The 20,195-nt window shown below is 42.8% G+C and overlaps 2 protein-coding genes across 8 annotated transcripts in view; one reads left to right on the forward strand and one right to left on the reverse strand.

The window, feature by feature from the left end:
* The window catches only part of TTC1 (tetratricopeptide repeat domain 1), a 34,525-nt gene extending 24,657 nt beyond the window's left edge, over window positions 1-9,868 (forward strand). Inside the window, exons 6-8 of the mRNA XM_081035501.1 lie at window positions 1,602-1,750; window positions 4,153-4,207; window positions 9,251-9,868. Coding sequence (XP_080891627.1) covers window positions 1,602-1,750; window positions 4,153-4,207; window positions 9,251-9,384 — 338 coding nt within the window. The 3' untranslated portion in view covers window positions 9,385-9,868. The remainder of the gene's footprint in view (window positions 1-1,601; window positions 1,751-4,152; window positions 4,208-9,250) is intronic.
* Window positions 9,869-17,356: 7,488 nt separating this feature from the next.
* The window catches only part of PWWP2A (PWWP domain containing 2A), a gene marked incomplete at its 5' end in the record, with an annotated part of 32,837 nt that continues 29,998 nt past the window's right edge, over window positions 17,357-20,195 (reverse strand). For 6 of the 7 annotated variants that reach the window (XR_013992435.1, XR_013992436.1, XR_013992437.1 and 3 more), the window contains one exon: window positions 17,357-19,583. Coding sequence is in view for 3 of the 7 variants with exons in the window: in XM_081036267.1 (XP_080892393.1) it covers window positions 19,502-19,583 (82 nt within the window). The remainder of the gene's footprint in view (window positions 19,584-20,195) is intronic. The other variant, XM_081036264.1, reaches the window with a different exon arrangement.

A 20,195-nucleotide genomic window follows, 5' to 3' on the forward strand; every position in this document is an offset into this window, starting at 1 on the left:
GACCTTAGGATTTTCAGCCTTGGCATAAATAAAGGTTAAGTTAGTTTTCTTTATATGGATTAGAAAAGAAAATCACATGTTAGAGTAATATGTTGATTTTAGAGATTTTTCTAAAGTAATTGTGGGGAAAGTTCCTTCTCTTTAATACACATATTTGCATTAAAAACGATTCACCAGTTGAGAAGGGGGCAGTATCTGGGTTAAAATGTAAATGAGGGGTTTCTATTTTTTTTAAAAGCTGTACTAGAGGCCATTGGAGTGTTTTCCTGTGGATGATACTATGAAATTGTAATTGGGAGTATTTTAAAAGCAGGTGATATCCTGGGCTCAGGGGAGGTTGACAGCATATCAATTTGAAATGTTACAGAAGATGGGTTTCTCAGAAAACTTCTCCTGAACCAGTGCCCCTCCAACCACTGTGCCATTTCTCTGACCCTCTTCATTGAAAGGATTGTCTGTACTTGCTCTCTACTTTGCCTTCTCCTCTTCTCTCCTCACCCCACACCCATTGGGCTTCTGTGTCATCCATGCCACTGAAACCCATCTTGTGAAGATCACCAACAATTTCGTCTTGCTTAATTCAATAGCTGCTCCTGTGTCATTACCCTACTTGACCTCTCAAAGGTGTTTAATACAGTGGCTCATCCCTCCTTTTCCCTGCTTCATTGGCTAATCCTTATTCTCTTCTGCTGGCTTCCCTGTCAACCTCAGCATTTTGGAAGTCCCTAGATCTCAGCCCTGCATAGGTCCCGCCCTCTTCTTTATTTTCTCTCTGTGATGTCATCTAGTTCAGAAATTTTAAATACCATCTATATGCTACACTTTATATTCTCAGCTCTCCCATGTGGTCTGGAGCCCATTGCAAAGCTGACATCTCTTCTTAGATGTCTGGTAGGCATTGTGGATTTAAGGTGTCCAGAACAGGCTCTGTTGCCTCTCCATGTACACACATGCACATGCACGCACACGCATAGAAAATGAATAACAGAGCCTGCCACTAAACTGTTTAACCTCAACTCTTTACTTTGTACCTTCTGGTTTTCTCACTTTTACACTGTGCATTTGAGCTCTGTGTTCTGGGCTATTCTGAACTGGGGGAAGGACAAGTGGGTGAAAACCAGGGCTTGGGGTGTAGACCAGGGTTTGAGAAACTACAGCCACAAACCGAATCCAGCCTACCACCGGCTTTTGGACAGCCAGTGAGCTTAAGAACGGTTTCATTTTTTCAATGGTTGGAAATAAAATCAAAAGAGAAATATTTTGTGACACATGAAAATTATGTGAAATTCCGATTTCAGCATCCATAAATAAAGGTTTATTGGAGCACATTCATGTTTGTTTATAGGCATTGTCTGTGGGTGCTTTCGTGCTACAATAGCAGAGTTGAGTAGTTGTGACAGATGGTCTGTCCTGCAAAGGCTAAAATCTTTACAGTCTTGCCCTTTACTGAAAACGTTTGTTAACCTCAGGTATAGGCTTTTTGACAAATAACTCTTCCTTTTAGACCCTGGAGGATGATAGTTAATAAAGAAACTTGATACAGTTGAGGATGTATAGGCCCTTTTTCTTCATGGTAACAATTATTTCTTCTCTTTTTACAGCCATCCAGTTAAACCCCACCTATGTCAGGGCCATATTGAGGAGAGCAGAGCTGTACGAGAAAACTGACAAGCTCGATGAAGCCCTGGAAGACTATAAATCCATATTAGAAAAAGACCCCTCAGTGCACCAAGCAAGAGAAGCTTGTATGGTAAACAATTGTTTTTCCTCTTTTCCTTGTGTTGCTACTTAGTGAATCTTAAATAATCCAACTACATTCCGTTTCTATGCTTTTGAGGAGCTTACCAAAATGCGAGTATATGGGCGAGAGAACTTTGCTTAGTGGCCACACCCACTGTGACCATGTACTATTTTATCTCCCTTCTCAGTGTTGTCTGTGCGAACCTTTAATCTCCAGGGTTGATAACTTTATTTCATTGTTGGACAGGAAAATCTTGTCCATGTAGTTGTACAATTCAGACCAAAGTGAATCTTACTGTTATAGGTAATAAACATCTGGCTTTCTCTCCATCCTTTTTTCTTATTCAGTCACCAAGTTTCTGTTTGTGTCATAAGCCCAACACATTTCCCATTGACTGTATCCTAAACTAATCTTCTTTTCGTTCTGAAAATGACGTTTATTCTTGTCCCTGACTACAAATCCTTTTGCTTCCAAACGTCATAATATGTTTATGTCCATTGTAAATTGGCCAAATGTTATTGGTTTTCTTGCCCGCATTTAGAAATCACTCCAGCTGTGTACGTTGACCTTTAGCACATCTCTTGATTGTCCCTCATGCACAGAACAACATACGCTCTAGAGCAGGGGTGTCCAAACTTTTTTCAACGTTTTTTACCAAGGGCCATATGCGGTAAAATACACAAACAGCCGGGCCACTCACTCGAGGTGAAGTACGTATTGCCTCACCTGGTTTATTTAAGTAAATTAAATATATTTTTGAAATTTGCTGCGGGCCAATGAACAATGGATTGCGGACCGCAGTTGGCCTGCGGCAGTTTTGACGCCCCTGCTGTAAAGGATCTGCTACCAAGTTGGATGTTCATGCGTTACTGCCCCTAAATGATGGATGTTCAGATGAGTGTAAGAAACACTGGCTTTAACTACACAGGTGTCTTCACTGCCAGACTTCTCAGAGAGCCGTTATCCAGGAGAGGCCTGTTTTTGAACCCCTTTATGCAGCAGAGAGATTACAGACTGGCAGACAGGAGCCAACCTTTTGTTTTTGTTTCTAAGTTGAGGCCACTTGCCAACATTTAAAAATGGGAAAATTCCACTAGATAAAAATCTAAGTCAGACTCCTCATGAAAATTAGAAGATGTGGACAGAACGGGCCCTGAACTCCTGCACATCGGCATTCGGCTGGAGCTCTGCTGTTCCCCTCCTGGCCACACCACTCACTGTCACCTCCCGCCCATTTCTTTCATTGTTGCTACTTCCTGTCTAGCCTCTGCTCCACAGGATTTCCCACTTGTTTAATGCGACCATCATTCCACCCAAGAAATGTTGCTAATCTTTCTGCATTAATATCCTAGATGTTTTAGATTTTGTTTGCTTTGTTCTTACACATACTTGAGGTAAATTCCTTCAATAATAACAGAGCTTTTATTTATCTAGAAATGGAGTAATGGGAGGCAGGCTGGTTAGGATAATTAAAATACATAAGCAATTTGAAAACAGTTTTAACCATTTATCTGACTTTTAACATATCTCGGAGTGGTGGTGAGATTGACTAAATTTGACATGAGGAAAGGGAATATTTAAAAATCTTTGATAAATTTTTGGTAGCATTCATCTGTGTCACGTTAGTTTTAAGCCTTCTGTAAAAGGAAGCCTTTTATGCTAGTTGTTATATGCATAATTTATTTATTTTGAATTATTATAATGCAGTTATTACTGGAATTCTGGAGTACTTGGAGGCAATTACAGAGCTAAAAGTGGCCATAGGAGACTCTAATCTAGATCAGTGGTTCTCAGCTGGGGATGATTAGGTTCCCTGGGACATTTGGCAGTGTCTGGTGACATTGTCATGACTAGGAGGGTACTATTGACATCTAGCGGGTGGAGGCCGGGGATGCTCTGAGCATCCTACATTGTACAAGGCAGCCCCCAACCGACTTCCGCGGTCCAAAATGTCAGCAGTGCCAAGGCTGCAAAACACTGAGCTAGATGAGGAACATCCAGTATTGATCTGACCCTTTCTCAGTAAATTAAGTTACGTAAGAAGTTCAGAAATACAAGTGAGCAAAAACATTAAAAATGTGAATACCACCCATAATCCTACCACCTAAATATATCACTGTAAACCTCTGATCGATATCGTTTCAGACATTTTTTTGTGTGTATATTTATTTACCAAATTTTTATTGAGGTCCTCCTTGGCCCTCTGGTGCCAAGAACTGGGAATAAGCAGTGAACCAAACAAAATTTTTATCTCTGTGTAGTTCACACACAAACAAATGTTTTTTTCCTTTAATATCACATATCTGTACTTAACCGATCCCACTTTCCCATTAGGTTTTTAATGTTTCTCAAATTCAAAATAAAGCTAAGGGGTGTTTTACAAACCATTGTTTTTCCTCTTTCTCCCTCAGAGATTGCCGAAGCAAATTGAAGAACGTAACGAAAGACTAAAGGAAGAGATGTTAGGTAAGTGTGCTTCCCTTACTTTCTGTTGGCCGCCGGCTGGCGTGGGCGTATCAGTATTTTTATTCACTAGAAGAAAACACAACAGCCAGGTGGTGATGCTAACAGAGGTCTCTGAACAAGCTTTGATTACAGATAGAAAATTTGTAATGTCTTCCTTGAAAAGATGTCTATTCACGTGAAATATTCAAGTTGCCCAGTTTTTAATCAGGTTGTTTTTTGTTGTTGAGTTGTATGAATTCTTTATGTATTTTGGGTATTATTCCCTCATTGGAGGTATTGTTTACAAATATCTTTCCCATTTGGTTGGTTGCCTTTTTTTTTTTCTTGATGGTTTCTTTTGCTGTGCGGAAGCTTTTTAGTTTGATGTAGTCCCATTCATTTATTTTCGTTTTTCGTTTTTATTTCCCTTGCCTTTGGAATCAAGTTCACAAAAACTTCTGTAAAACCAAGGTTCTTAAGTTTAGTATCTATGCTTTCTTCTATGCAATTTATTGTTACAGGTATTATTTTTAGGTTGTTGATTCATTCTGAGTTTATTTTGGTATATGGTGACAGACAGCGTCTAGTTTCATTCTTTTGCACATGGCTTTCCTGTTTTCCCAGAACCATTTATTGAAGAGCTTTCCTTTCTCCGTTGTATGTTTTTGGCTCCTTCATCAAAAATTAGTTGACCATATATGTGTGTGGGTTTATTTCTGGTTTCTTAATTCTGGTTCCTTGGTCTATGTGTTTTTCTGCCACTACCATACTGTTTTGATTGTTGTTGCTTTGTAGTATAGTTTGAAGTCAGGGAGTGTGATGCGTCTTGCTTTGTTCTTTTTTTCTCAAAATTGCTTTGGCTATTTGGGGTCTTTTGTGGTTTTGAGGATTTTTTGTTGTTTACTTCTTTGAAAAATGCCATTGGAATTTTGATGGGGATTGCATTAAATCTGTATATTGCTTTAGGTGATATGACCGTTTAACAATGTTAATTCTTCCAATCCATGAACATAGAGTATCTTTCCATTTCTGTGTCTTCTTGAGTTTCTTTCAACAATATCGTATAATTTTCATTGTATAGGTCCTTCACTTTCTTTGTTAAGTTTATTCCTAAGTATTTTATCCTTTTTGTTGCAATTGTAAATGTGTTTGTTTTCTTCTTTTTTTCCCCCGATATTTCACGTTAGTATATAGGAACACAATGGATTTTTGTATGTTAACTTTGTATCCTGCAAATTTACTGTATTTATTTATTGTTTCTAATAGTCTTTTGGTGGGGTTTCTTGGGTTTTCTATATATATATAGAATCATGTCATCTGCAAATAGTGACAGTTTTACTTTTTCGTTACCATTTGGTTGCCTTTTCTTTCTTTCTCTTACCCCATTGCTCTGGCAAGGACCTCGAGTTCTGTGTTTAATAACAACAGTGGCAAGAGTGGGTATCCTTGTCTTGTTCCTGATCTTACAGGAAAAGCTTTCAGTTTTTTACCATTTAGTGTATTAGCTGATGGTTTGTCATATATGACCTTAATTATGTTGAGGTACTTTACTTCTGTCCCCATTTTATGGAGTGTTTTAATCATAAATGGATGTTGTATCTTGTCAGATGCTTTTTCTGCGTCTGCTATGATAATATGATTTTTATCTTTTATTTTGTGGTGTATCACACCCCAGTGATTTAAGGAGGTGAAAACAAATGGCATTACTGGTTCTCCTCAGGGTAAATTGACTACTGCAGTTAGTATCTCCAAAGAGAAATGACTCAGAATGAGTCAGTTGGTTTATCGCATACGTTGCTTGGAGGCACAGAAGTTAATATCAGAACAGGATCCGTGACAAGCATTGATCTTTCTAGTCTTATTAAACATTCTTGTCCAAGCACAAGCAGTTTTGAGCTCTTCCCTTTGCCATGGAAACTTGTGTAATGCATGAGATCCTAACAGTTAGGGGCACTGACACTTCAGGCTGAGTGGCGGTGCCAGATTTGCTGCAAGTGGAAACAAGGAAACCTAATTGATGAGTGCCCAGGTGTGGGGGGCACAGACTTGTACAAACAGTGAGAAGTGTGGCAGGCGGGCTTGTTTGGCACATGATCCTGTCTTGAGTACAAGGAAGCTGCTTTAGTTTCTGAGCGCCCAACCTGACTACACAGCAGTGGAGAAATTCATGAGTGTGATTGTGTATCTGCTCAGAAACACCATGTCCACCGCAGGTACTTCTCTGCCATCGTCTTAAACAGCAAAATGTGAATTTTTCAGACCCCAGAAACTCATTGGTCCTACCATCAAGTTTTGCTCTGTTCCCTTATGTTTCCACTGGCCCCACTCTGATTTCAGAGCGGTTTTACCCGACATCGTAGACATTCGGATGTGTGCTCAGTGAAGAAGTGGCCTCTTTGCCATAATGTGGCTCTAACCTGCAGTCAGAACCAGCTCCAGGCTCTCCTCTTCTGGTTCACCCTTCACTTTGCCACAGCACTATCAGCCTTGAAAGCTCAGTGCTCAAACCAGTGGCCTTCCCTGTGGCACAAGCAGCACACACGGCTGGGCCTGGCTCAGAGCCTGGTGCACTGCACCCCCCGCCTGCCTTTCAGCCCTGGACACTCCGCTCACTCTTGCCTCCCTGTCTGTACATTTGTTCAAACCACCGTGCTTGCACCGCCCATGCCCTCTGTCTCAAATGGTTGCAGTCCTGTCTGTCCATTGGTGGCGATTCAAATGCAAACTCTTACTGCCACGTCTCTCCTCCTCCCTGCCCAAGCTGGACAGAATCTTACTCACTGAGGCTCAGCTACATATGAACTGGCTTCTGTGTGTCTGTCTTACATTTGTCAAGCAGAACTGCCCATACTCTGTTCTGCTGTTCTGGAGACTTGTGAAGCTGTTGAGTTATAAAGGCAGGGATGTGAGAATGGAAGGACAAAGAATGAAACCGTATGTGTGACAAACAGAAGCCAGCATTGGATCTGAAGTGCGTGAAATTTATTGGGGGAAACACCTGCAGGAGAAACGGGGCGGAGGGGCGGGGGCTGGAGGAGTGGGAGAGCTGTCAGACCCCTGAGAGGGAAGTCGGGTGGGAAAAGTGTGAAGAAAGTTACAGCAGAGCCGTTGGGAAGCCAGAGTTACCAGTCCTGGAGTCCTTGGTCTGTCCCTGTCGTGCACCTTCATTGACTAGGAGCGGCCACCGGGCACGCGGCCTCGGCCTGGAGTACAGAGCTGTGTTCCCTGCGTTTGGAGAAGCACGTTTTCATGACTGCCAAGCTGAACATTCAGAGCTCCCTGTGGCGGGCAGCTCCTTCAGGCCCCAGTTCTCCCTCTCCATCTACAGATGGAACACTCGTCCCCTCACTTTGCCACCATCTCTAGGACACAGTGGCATGCCATCAGCCTGTGACTGTTCACCGTCTTTCAGAGCACTGTCTCCTGAAACGCCACCTTCCTCACACCCCTGCGCGTCCTGAGAGCTGTGCCTCTGCACACCTCAGTCTGTCTGTCTCCCCACTAGACTGTGAGCGTCTCAGAAGCTGAGAAGAACTTTTATTCTTTAGATGCCAATGCCTCACATCGTAGATGGTGAATACGATGTACAGTGGCCCTTTCAGTTGTTCTGGCAACGAACGGGGCTGGGAGAGATCCCTGCACCCAGGTACTGGCCCTGGAGCAGAGGCTTCTGGGAGTGTGACGGGAGCCACTCGAGAGTCCTGCTCGCTCAGTCCGTGTCAGAAGGGCCAAGGATTATGCCAGCAGTGACATTTGCTCAGCTTCTTAATGTTCATTTCCTCCCTGTCCTTTTCCGTCAACTCCGAGACAGACTGCCACAGTTGTGGGTGACACCCTTCCTGGGGTTGCCCTGTCATTTCTACGCCTGTTGCGGTCCCCTCCGCACGCATCCCTCTCCCTGAGGCCGTGCTCTGGGCCCCTCTGCTGCCAGGTCTGTGCTGCCAGGCCTGTGCCAGTGATTCTCCGTAAACAGCATCACTGAGCATGTGTTCCAGGTGTACGTCTGGGGAGCCTGCCTGGAGCATGGTCACCCCGAGTTCCAGGAGCTTTTCTCAGAATATGGTGAGCTTGGGGGGCTAAATGTCAGAGTGAGACCAAACGTTCTGCTTGAGTTATTAGAACAGGCCTGGACGTTTAAAGGCTGTGCGTCTTCAAGTTCTTTACCTGGGCTTTGCTTCCAGGTGGGAGGCCTCAGAGGAAGAAAGCTGCTAACAAGGGTAATGTGGGAGGACCTGTACCTCTGATGATTGGGGGTTTCTTGCCCTTTTACCCCCATTTTCCTCCATTGGAAGCAGAGCTGCAAGGAAAATTAGAACAGTTTAGAAAAGGTCGAAACTGTATTCACCATCCTCGCCAGTATTTTCCAGAACGCCTAGTTTCAAATGTTCCATCCCATAGTCCCATAAATCGGTATAAATCTCTCCAATGTCCTGGAAACTCCAACTTTTGACATACAAATTCCCTAACCCTCTCGTATGTGGGACCTTGGTTATATACCATGTGTCTCAATTCTAGGTTTTAGGACATGGTCTCACCCTGTGATTGATGAGGAAAGCCTGAAAAGTGGGGAATAGAAGATTGAAGGTTGATGGTGTTGATGAGCAAGAAGTGATGGGCTTGGCGTGGAAGCTGAGGCTTTACTTAGAAAAGGAGGCTCTTGAGTTTGAATCCAGGTGCAGTAGAAATCTCAGTGGAATTAGACTCAGCGGCGTGGCGGGATGGCTTCATTCCCCTGGGAGCAGCAGGTGATTTGGCCACCACTCTTCCCGGAGCCTGTGTCCTTTGGTGGTTCTGGCCAGTTTGGACGGGAAGCTTTGTTCTCTCAGGAGCCAGCCGGGCTCTGTCACGTCATCTCCACAAGCTCGGGCTCAGGTGGATGGCACTGAAGTGACTGCACGCCTGGGAAGACATGGGAACTGAGGCTTCATCGCTGTAAAAGCAGAGTTCTTGAACTGCCAAGAGACACGGTATTTCGTAATCAGACAGTAAGGCAAGCTCAGTTTGGGGTCTTCCTGCTTCTGTTCATTCCTCGCATTTATTTGAGTTTTTGCTTCTACATTGCAGGTAAACTAAAAGATCTTGGGAACTTGGTTCTCCGACCTTTTGGACTCTCCACAGAAAATTTCCAGATCAAACAGGATTCCTCTACTGGCTCCTACTCCATCAATTTTGTTCAAAATCCGAATAATAACAGATAACAAAGATAACAGTGGCTTTTAAAGCTGGCTAGTAAATTGTGTGCTGCTTGCTGTTAGCAAGGGGCAAGGCCCTGCCGACGTGTACCTTTAACAGCATCTTATCTCCAAGCCAGGCTGTGCAGCAGAGCCCAGCACTCCCTTTTCCCTCGTGTTTTACGATCAGGGTGAAATGCGCTTCCGGATGTAATGAGCCTAATTTAATTTCCATTTTAAGGTGGTGTCTGTGCAGTTGCTGCCTCTGGCTCTGGCTGTCCTTTATTTTGTCCAGGAGGAGGTCTGCTTGCTAAGGCTCACCTCCCTGAGCCTCACAAACACACAAGCCCAGAGTCTCTCCTGGACCCAGCCAACCTGCCGGTCGGAGACTGCCCAGACACGACTGATGGGGTTCCCGCCTGCTGTCCCCTCTCCCTGATCACACTGCTGTGCGTGGGCTCCAGCGTCTCCATTTCCTCTGTGGTAATAAACGCTTTCTGTGACATGTCTGAGCTGGGTTGTGAATTTTTTCCCCATAACGACAGCTAAAGCAGGTCTCTCTGGCTCTGGGAGCAGTGTTGTTTCAAGCAGTGTTACTGAGTGTTACTGGATTCTACAACTATGTCCAAAGTCTTAGTTGTACCTTGAAGATGATCTTCAAGAGATGACCACTCTGCCATCTACTAGAATTCAGGAACCAGCTCACACGCTGTGGGCCACTCCATGTTTGCGCAGATAACTGAAATCTGTGTGTCTGACCAAGCATCTATCTTAATAATTTCAACTTAAAATAGCTTCATTCAGGCTGGTGGTATGTGAATTGCAGAACAAAACCATGTTCCTTTCGACAGTTTGAACCGAGATTTCAAAGGTAGTTGGGGTTTTTTTTGTTTGTTTTCTCTAGTTATTAGTTGATGCTGGTGAAAACTTGCAATAGTTTGGGTGTCAAAGACAGTGACATGCAAGTTTCATTGCAGAAATGAAGCGCACACGTAACAACTGAGTGATGTGCAGTCGTCCTGCTCGTGTTAAGGATTGTTCTGGGTCTGTGATCTGCTCTGAGCCGCTCAGTGTGTTGGTTTGGTAGACAGTGGAGTGATGCGCAGCGTTACCTCTTTATTGGCCGAGCTTGTCTCCCAGATTGAAGTGCAAGTGTTTGTGGAATTTACAAGAGGAAGAGGGAGAAAGAGTGAGGTTAGTTTTGCTTTACTATCTTTATGGTAAATCTGGCCTCTAATTTTCCCAGAAAGGTGTGGGTGAGAAGTCCTACAAGTTATACAGAAGGCTTGGCTGGAAGCTGTGAGGTCCAGGCGTCTGTGCAGCCAGTGTTGTGCTGGAGTTCTCAAACCTTGTGATCTCAGGGCCCCTTCACTCAGAAAAAAGAGCATTTTAGTTTATGTGGGTTATATCTATTGTTATTTACCATGTTAGAAATTAAAACAAATTCCTTAAATATTTAGTTAATTCCTTTAAGAATCAATGTATTTCATGTTAATATAAAAATATTTTTAGAAAAATATCTGCCAAAACAAGCGTTTTAATGAGAGTGACATCATTTTAGAATTTCGCAAGTCTCTTTATTTGTGTGCCTTGATAGAAGATAGCAAGATTCTCATATCTGCTTCTATACGGTTTGTCACAATATCACGTGTAGTCTGGAAAATTCTGCATACTCATGACAGAATGACAGTGAAAAAAGCAAATAACCCCTTAGCGTTACTGTGAAAATAGTATTACTATGAAACGGTGTTCGCAGCCCCTGGAAACCACTTTGGCAGATGATGACTTGATCTCAATTGCTGAGACTAAGCAAAGGACCGGGGCTGCGGTTCCTGAAGGACTAGCTGAGCTCCAAGGAGGAAATGGACGTGTTTGCCTAGAAACAGCCTTCCTAAGGACACCACCATTGCTACAGGGTGTAGAGGTTGTGCTTCTTAGGCCTCCCCCTGCTTTCCTTCCTTCTTCTGCCCCAGCCCTCCTCCTCCACCAGCACCACCCTGACATCTTACAGGAAGCCTAGTAAGGCCCACGTTAAATGCTTCTAGCGAGTGGGCCAAGTAGTGCATCTGGAAAGGAAAGGAAGGGGATCGAAGTAGGTGTGACTTTGTTGCTTAAGCCAAGGAGTTTTTATCTACTGTTATTTCTCTGCTTCCAAAATCTTCAAGAAAAAAAGACTCAAACCTTTTGAAAACATTTGACAATAGAAAAATCTTGAAAGGGTTGAAAAGTAGGAGGTATGTAAGTGTAAGGGAGGAAGGTGGCCTGTATTTGCCTAATGTTGCTAAGATGTATGATTTAAAGTTCTGTGATGCCTTCCTCCTCCCAAAACAACGTATGCCAGAATTTACTGTGAAGGCCATCACACTGTGGCATTGTATATATTCCTAGTCCAATGATACTGCAATGGGTCAAAATAATTTTGAATCTCCTAGAATATTTTTGAAGACTCACAGACATGTATTTTTTTTTAATGCTATGATCTATTCCCCGTCTGCCTCCATGAGAGACCATGAGCTTGACCATGATCTTCAAGAAGGCAAGGGCCACATTCATATTTGGCCTGTGGTATCACCAGCACCTGCTGCGCTACTAGAAACAGTAAATTGGCATTCACGGACACTCCTCACGGGTTGTCTCAATGTGAACAACCATCACTACCCAAGTCTTCAGATTCAGTCCTGTGTTTTACAATGTCTCCTTTGCTACCACCCATTATCTGTTTTCTCAGGATAAGTAGAAACTAGTCATCTTCCTCAATTTTAAGATGTAACAAGTGATTCAAATATCAAATAGCTTGGAAGGTTTATGTGCTGTTCTTTCACCTTCCCACAGCTTGGTGTCACCTAGTCAGGGCGGGTAGACTGAGCGGGGACTTCTCTGGGCACTGCCCGAGCGGTCTCGGCACCTGCAGTTAACGTTCTGCAGTAGTGTTTCTATTCCAGTAGCTGTGCGCTCTGCCCACTTGGGAGGGCTCAGCTAGGATTTCTGAACCATGAATCCTATAAATTGCACCCGTGAAACACAAAGACATTTTGTAAAGAGTCACTTAAAGCCAAGCAAGCCCATCTTGTGTAGCCATGTAGAATGTCCTCAGATGTTGACATTCAACCTGGCCTGTAAGCATGTCTTCTGGTTTTCAAATTTTCATTTTTGCATCTTGGATATTTGCAAGGATTTGTCTTGAGACTCTCAAAAATCCCTAATTTGTCTTCTAGTTTCACCTTCTCCCAGATCACATTTCCATTGAGTCTTGTGTTCTCTATGTATTTCCACACTGTCTTAACCACCTTTCCAACTTTCACATGAGCAGCTTTTCCATTCACTGGCGCCTCTGCAGGCTAACCCAAAATTGGGACTTTTACTACAAATGCATACCCGGCTAGTGGTTCTTCTCTGCAGAGTGTTCGTTCACTTTGTTCACATCATGGATCCGAGCTACGGTTAAATGTTCTTAAAATCCAACCTCTTTTGCTAAGAACTCTGACTTTCCACATGTTCCCCTTTCATCAAAAGCACTGCAGCTGGGTTTTTCTCCTATTCTCTTGCTCTGTGTCCCACCCCCAAAATGCCACATCTTACCACTTGACAAGTTATTGTGCCTATAGGAATAGAGACTATTATATTACACCTGCCAAGATGTGGAGTCTGGCGAGTGCTGAGCCTACTAGCTAATCGCGAACATCGCAGCCCTGGGCCTACACTTGAGCTTCAGTAAAATGACAAGACCTCACACACTGGATCCTCAGAGTTGCTCAGGTCTAGTCAAAGCACAAATGTTTGTTTAGTCCTTAAGTGACAAGTCCTATTTCCGACAGTATTTTGTGTAGTTGAGGGAACTGCTTTCTGCTGTCCCAGGTCTGAGCTGGCCTCTGGACCATTGCTGTATTACAATTCACACAGCTTTTAAGCTGGAATTCAGACTGATTAAGGAAGAGCAGACAAATACTTTCTGGAGGCATTTTACTGTCTGAATAGACGCGTGAGCCAGCGAGCTGGCAGCAATATTAGATGTAATTCTATTGGAAGGTGTATTTGTAAGGATTGTCTGTTCCCAAGAGCTAAGCAGACCTGCAAGTCCTGTCTTTTACAACTGGTTTAGCAAAACTTGGAATGTCAAAGGGAAGCCTATGATAGGAGACTGAGGAGGATGGGAACAGCTGTGTAAGTTAATGGCTGCTTTAATCTTGAGAAAGATCTTCACAGGGAAGGGTCCAAAAACCCTCCAAGACAAGAGTGCAAATTTGAGATACACAGGACTAGAAATATGTGACTTTTCCTCTTATCTCTGCTTTCCTTTAAGCTTGGCCTTGGCATGAAGGGAAGGCCTAGAACTGCTGGAGCTCAGGCTCGCTGGTGCAGCCTGAGAGCCTGCGGCCTGGCGGTGGTTCGTGTTGCTTTCTGTGATCACTTCCCCCTTTTGATCCTACCTTTCACCACCCTAGCTCATCCCTCCATTATCTCGTAAGACATTGAACTCTTTCTCTTGGCAGCCATTTCAATGAGGTATTTATGTCCTTTTCAGCCTGCCCCCTGCACTGTAATAGTAACCAGCTTAGTCCTCCCATCACCTAGAGTTCCTTTTAAAAAGGAAATTGTGGGCATATTCTACCAGAAGTGGCTGGAGAATCAGTTCCTTCAGGGAACTGCACGATCAAAAGCTCTACGGAGAAAGGAGGTGATCATTTCCAGTCACCTCCTACTCTTGTGGGGAAAGCTACTGAGCCCACACGAGACCGAGTCCTTTCATGCTCCTGGGAATGATAAATGCATTCTTTGCCACCAGCCACAAGAGGTAGGGCTAAAATAACCAGGGGTGACTGCTTAAAACCCTTTAAGGGCGATCAAAGAAAGTAATGATAAAATTAGTTTACGAAAACTAGGGAGGATGCCCTCGAATTTCAAAGCATCAAAAATGTCCCTCTTCCTGGCTGTAAGCTGGTAATTATTGAAGCTAGGGCTGGGTACTTAGGGTTTGTTACACTAGTCTGCCTTTACAAATGTTTGAAATATTCTACAAATACTCAGTTTTCTCCTCACTTTCCAGCAGCCGTCTGAGGTCGCCAGGTAGAAGTAAGTAACCCCATCTAACTCCGTCTTACAGGAGTTAAGTTCTGTCAGCTGGAATGAGAACTAGGACTCTGTGCCTTCTTTTTCCTTTCACTCAAGGGGAAACTTTGGAAGCTCACATTCCCACCTTAGCTAAAACAGGGCTTGGTGCCCCACTACCAAGGAAGCCCACAGCTAGCAACTCGTGGCCGTGACGCAGCCCCCGCTGTTAGTTTCTGGCTTGCTGAAAAATATGTCCTAGATGGGAACTACCAGGCCCTGGGGCTCCTAAGCCATCAGGCGGCATGACAGCTGTGAAGGAACCAACCCAAAGGCTCTCCAGATGTGAGGCACTAGATCTGGGGATACTGTAAGCACATTGTCCCTCTGTGGGGTTCTGTGCTATCGTGATTCTACATCAGACGCCCCCCCTGGCTCCCAGGCAGCCGCCACATGCAGCCTGAGCAAGTCTTTGAGCAAACTGAAGACAGATGTCCTCACAGAGGCCAGGGCTGGAGCAGGGGGGTGGAATGAATGGAGTGGGGCGGTGAGAACTGCGTGCATCTGAAAGGATGTAGGCTGTGGTAGGCTCTCGGTGGTACTCGGTCTCAAGTACACAAGATGTTTTGTTGGGATGGTTTGACAGCCCCAGAATAGCATATGCTGTTTGCAACTTTGTCTCATGAAGTTAGTTAACTGGGAGGAAAAGTCTGATAATTTCCTAGAGCTGTGTGACACTTTGGTTGGATTCTGCCATTGGTGGAGTTCACATCAGAGGCCAGGGGTTGTAGCTTCCTCTTGTGCTGCAAAAGCTTTTCCAGTCTGCCTCATCTTTTCTGCAGTTCAGACAGCTGCATTTAAGCATGTGAAGGATCACCCCCGTCACTGTCTTCTGTACAGTTGCTTTGTCTTTCTGACGCCCCGGCTGGGCTTTTCTGGGGCCGGACACAACAGGCTCCCGCTCTGTACCGCTTCACATCGCTGACATAACTTTCCTTCCGTAACCACAGGCTTGAGCTTTCTCCTCAGGACCCGCAGGAGGTAGGCGCTGAGCGCAGCAGAATTCAGAAGCAGAAGAATACAGAATATTTCACTCAGGGAAGGTTCTCTGACGTCTCCCATGTTTTGAGCCGTGGCTGAGTAGGACTTTCTAAGAGCTGGCTGGGTGAGACACTCCTTTTCCACACTCCATTTTGGCCAGTGCAGCCACTGCACGAGTTTTCTATCAGGAAGGTCACTGCCAACCAAGATCAGAATCCATATCTCTTAGACTAGTGCAGTTATTTGCAGAGAAGCATCTTCCTCTAATACCAGCAACTCACGTTCCTTTACTCAGGGGGCCTCCGGAGGCAATGATGGGAGGACTAACCGAAGTATCCGTAATTCTTAAGGACAGTGACCTAGCCACTGTGTGGCCAGCTCTTCTTCCTCTGACACAGTATTCTTCAGTTGTATTCTTTCTCATCCCAGGTTCATTACCTCCTGATATCAAAGCAAAGGAGTTGTTAGGCCACAAAATTTCATTGTAAGCAAAAGTTTGGCAGGACACTCATCACTAGAGAGAAGTACGCTCAAGAAACACAGCATGCTCTATTCAAAGCAGCATCATTACTTGAAAAGAGGATAAATGAGCTGTCGGTATACAAGCAGGCAGGCAGCTTCCTTTTATCTAGTGTGTATTGGTGACATCGCCAGTACTAGTACGTAGCCCGTGCATGATCCCAGGGCATGAATCTGAACTTAGGTTTCCTCACATCCGTGGGTTTCGTCGCTCATTCCCTCATCTTGTAGGAGGAGTTGTCTTTAAACATACTGGTAAGTGCACACAACACGATCAGAAATGGTACTGGGGGAAGAGGATCTCGTGTAAGCCTTCCAGAGAATGAGCATGGGACTTGTATACTTTCCCTGGTTCTCTCTAGTTCCCTCTAGGAAACTTGAGAGAAAAAAGATATTACCAGAGCCAGATTCCAGTGGCCTCCATTTTACACTCATTTAGATAAACTGATATGGGGGAATGTTTGCGATGAAAGACCGCACATATATTCTGAAATGACAGGCAGCCTTATAAAGGGCTAGTTTACAAAAAATGGAAAGAAAAAAATATATAGTGACCTAAGTTTCTGGGTGAGTCCTAAAAAAATCTCAACTGTGGTAGGTTTCAAGAGGTTAATTTTTTCCTGACAACTGAGTGTTTCTGGTCAAACACTTGACCTCACTTTCACATTGGATAGGCTGGGCTTTTAAGGAAGCAGCCATTTACCCTAAGGGCAGGACTCCTTAAAACTGAAACAAACATAAAACCCACCTGTAGACATTTAATTACATACAACTCTGAAGGATGGGTTTGTTTTCCATCAGAAAATAGTACTGTTTATACACAGAGTCCTAATGATTCATCCATCCTTGGTCATTAAAAAATTCCATAAAATCTTCCAGTGATTAAAACCTACAGGTTTTTCTCCTAAGGAAGCAATGCTACTTTAAACAGCTACTTTAAACAGTTGTCCTAAAGGACAACTCGTGGTTGAATTTTAATAGTTAAAAAAAATAACCTTTAAAACTTAACTCCTAAAAAGTAAACAGTTTTGGGCTGGCCCGGTGGCTCAGGCGGTGAGAGCTCCATACTCCTAACTCCGAAGGCTGCCGGTTCAATTCCCACATGGGCCAGTGGGCTCTCAACCACAAGGCTGCCAGTTCTATTCCTCGAGTCCCGCAAGGGATGGTGGGCTGTGCCCCCTGCAACTAGCAACGGCAACTAGACCTGGAGCTGAGCTGCGCCCTCCACAACTAAGACTAAAAGGACAACAACTTGAAGCTGAATGGCACCCTCCACAACTAAGATTGAAAGGACAACAACTTGACTTGGAAAAAAGTCCTGAAAATACACACTGTTTCCCCAATCAAGTCCTGTTCGCCTTAAAAAAAAAAAAATAAACAGTTTTTAAATAACTAAATTTTTAAAAATATCGAGACTTTATTGGATAATGTTACACAACATTCTTTAACATTTGTCTCAGCATACTTTAAATGAAACAATTTTTGTCATTCAAGTCTACAAAATGAAATAGGCTTCTGAAGATTTGAAATACAAAGGTAGCATGAAGCAAAGCTTAAATATTAAGCAACTAAAGTAATGAAAGTGAAATAGCATGGTATGTGTCTAGATTTTAAATTACTACCAAGTTTCTTTTTTTTTTTAAAGAAAATCAGGTTTACAACAAAACACTTTTGAGAATTTGTCATGAGAACAAAACAGACACTTAAAACCTGATCTCTCTCAATTCTCTTGCCTCTATTATGTCTTGATCATTTCCATCACTCTGTACAAACAGGAATTCTAAAGCTTCATTAGAAATCTTGCTTATACATTCCACCATGGTTTGGGAGTTACCTGGTTCTTGAAGTGAGTCTGAAAGGTAGTGCTGGTGTGATACATCGAAAGAACAGGCTGGACCCAAGCCTATGCCCTAGAGCTCCAAAAAGCAGGGTGCTGCAGAAGGACCTGGACTCTTTAGAACTCCCTGCTGGAACAGTTCTGAGTGGACTTTTTCAGATTTGATCACATTTATGACTTCATGATAAATACTTTTCCAAAAAGACAATTTTAGAATGCAGTCAAAATTTTAATTACAGTATAATTAGGATTTGCATTAAACTCACAGAAGCAGGCCTACCTTTCCTTCTAGAGTTGTAAAACAAATTCTAGTCAGGTATATTAAATGTTCTAAAACTCTCAACCAGAACCTTTTGTTAATCCTGAGTATGGGGTCAATTAAGTAATTCCATACCTATACAATTAAGATTATGAAAAGTTTGAACACTTGAGCCAAATGCTCAGTTATCTGTTATGTTGCTTCAAATGAAATTTTTCTGGCATTTTTTTTCCTTTTTTTATATTAAGTAATCAATGTGGATTATCTTGTTTAAAAAAATCAGTATTGCCACTAAAAAACTTCAGTTTTATTATTAAAAGTATGGCACCATCAAATATAAAATGCCTTAAAAATGTACTAACAAGTCAATCTGGTTTTCTCATTTATGTGTTCTCTACTCATTTAAAAAAAAAATTTTTTTTAAATATGTATATTCCAAAGACAAGAAAAACATTACGTTCTCCATTAATAAGAATTCATGCTCCATGTATGAAAAGTTCAACGCCATATTTATGGGTCTGTTTCTGCTGCTCATTCCCCAGGGTCAAGTACACCTGAAACCTGTGAGAATTTCTTGCACTTAAACAGGAGGGAGGGGCTCCCCGTGGAGAGAAGTCCACATCAAAATTCAGACACTGTCACCTTTTCTGAACTAGATAAAATCAGTAAGGATAGGAATAATAATAAGCCTTTCCAGCTCAGTAGAATGAAGAACTCGCTCTTAGGGTATACTTGGAGTATACTCCAAGACCAACACTAACCTATCCACGGAGTTAGAATTTGAAAGATAAGAATGTTATGAAAATGTGCACAAAATGTTAAATACTGGTGGCAAATAAATACATCTTAATATGTTCTAACAAGCAAATGTATAGTCAAGATAATACAGCCCTGCTTCATTTTTTTTTAAAAATCCAAATTTTCTTGGTGGGGTGGGGTACCTTGCCATCCTTTTAGTACGATGTTAAATCTTTTCTGCCGTTTCCACTGGCACCCTGAAGATGAAATGCTGGCCTGAAAATCTGTGATAACTGCAGTTTATCTGTAGTAGGAGAGCCATTTTAGAAATACCTTTGCTCATATCTGAACTGAGTAACATAAACCTCGGAGAAAGCACAAAGTTTTCACATGAAAAATAAGTCAACATTTCTGCCATCATCCCATGCCTTCTAGGCTTGTCCAAACTGTACTGCTAAGAACTTCACGGTCGAAAGAAGTTACAGTGATTTTCATACATGAAATTCAAGAGTTCTCTGTATGCGAATAGTATTTGACATACTTTTCTCCTCCTCTCATGCATAATTTATTGCAACAGTTTATATTTTACCTTTTCTTCGGTTTACTATAGCACAGTTTGCAAGTGCCTCTGTATAAACTTGGTTTTAACCACTGCCCTTAACGTTCACTTCTTAGCACAGCTTTAAAAATCTGAGTCTCCAATTTCATTCAGTCCTGATGCTCTGCTGCTCTCTGTCACTGTGGTTACAGGTCCATGGAACCAGCAGCCTTGCTAATGTCTTTGTGCTGAAATACAGTAAAGAAAAGAAAATGCAGTTAAACACAAGTAATTATATGAGAAAAGTGATGTCCGTGTTGTTTAAATTAAGCCCTATATAGACTGTGAGATCACACCTGATTTTTTTCTTTTAAAATTAAACTTGACCAATATTTTTGAAGAACACAACTTATTGCCACTGTAAACCAGCAGAAGCATTCATGCCATTTCTGAAGTATATCTGGACAAATTCGAACACAAATAAAATGGTTGTCATCTTTACATAATCTGCACTTGGGTGTATTTTTAAAAATGCTTACTTATGAATATTTCCCTAATAAAGGGAATTTCAGCTTTGTCCTTTGTCCTGCCATTCCACAGGTAACAATACTAAACACTGCGAGTCAGCTTAGCTGCAGTGGACTGCTATGAAGCACCAGCAGCCTTCCTCTAGCACAGGCTATCTACAAGCTTAAGCAAATTTATATACGAAACCTGGCTACAAAAAATCAGTTGCAGATCATACTGTCTACATATACGCAAAGAGCAAAAAAAAAAAAAAAGAGGGTGGCGGGTGGCTCCCCAGAGGTAGACATAGCACATGAGAAGGCGTCAAGAGCACCATTTTGCTGCTTGAAGAC

Source organism: Rhinolophus hipposideros, assembly GCF_964194185.1.
Source record: "Rhinolophus hipposideros genome assembly, chromosome: 23".
Taxonomy (NCBI): domain Eukaryota; kingdom Metazoa; phylum Chordata; class Mammalia; order Chiroptera; family Rhinolophidae; genus Rhinolophus; species Rhinolophus hipposideros.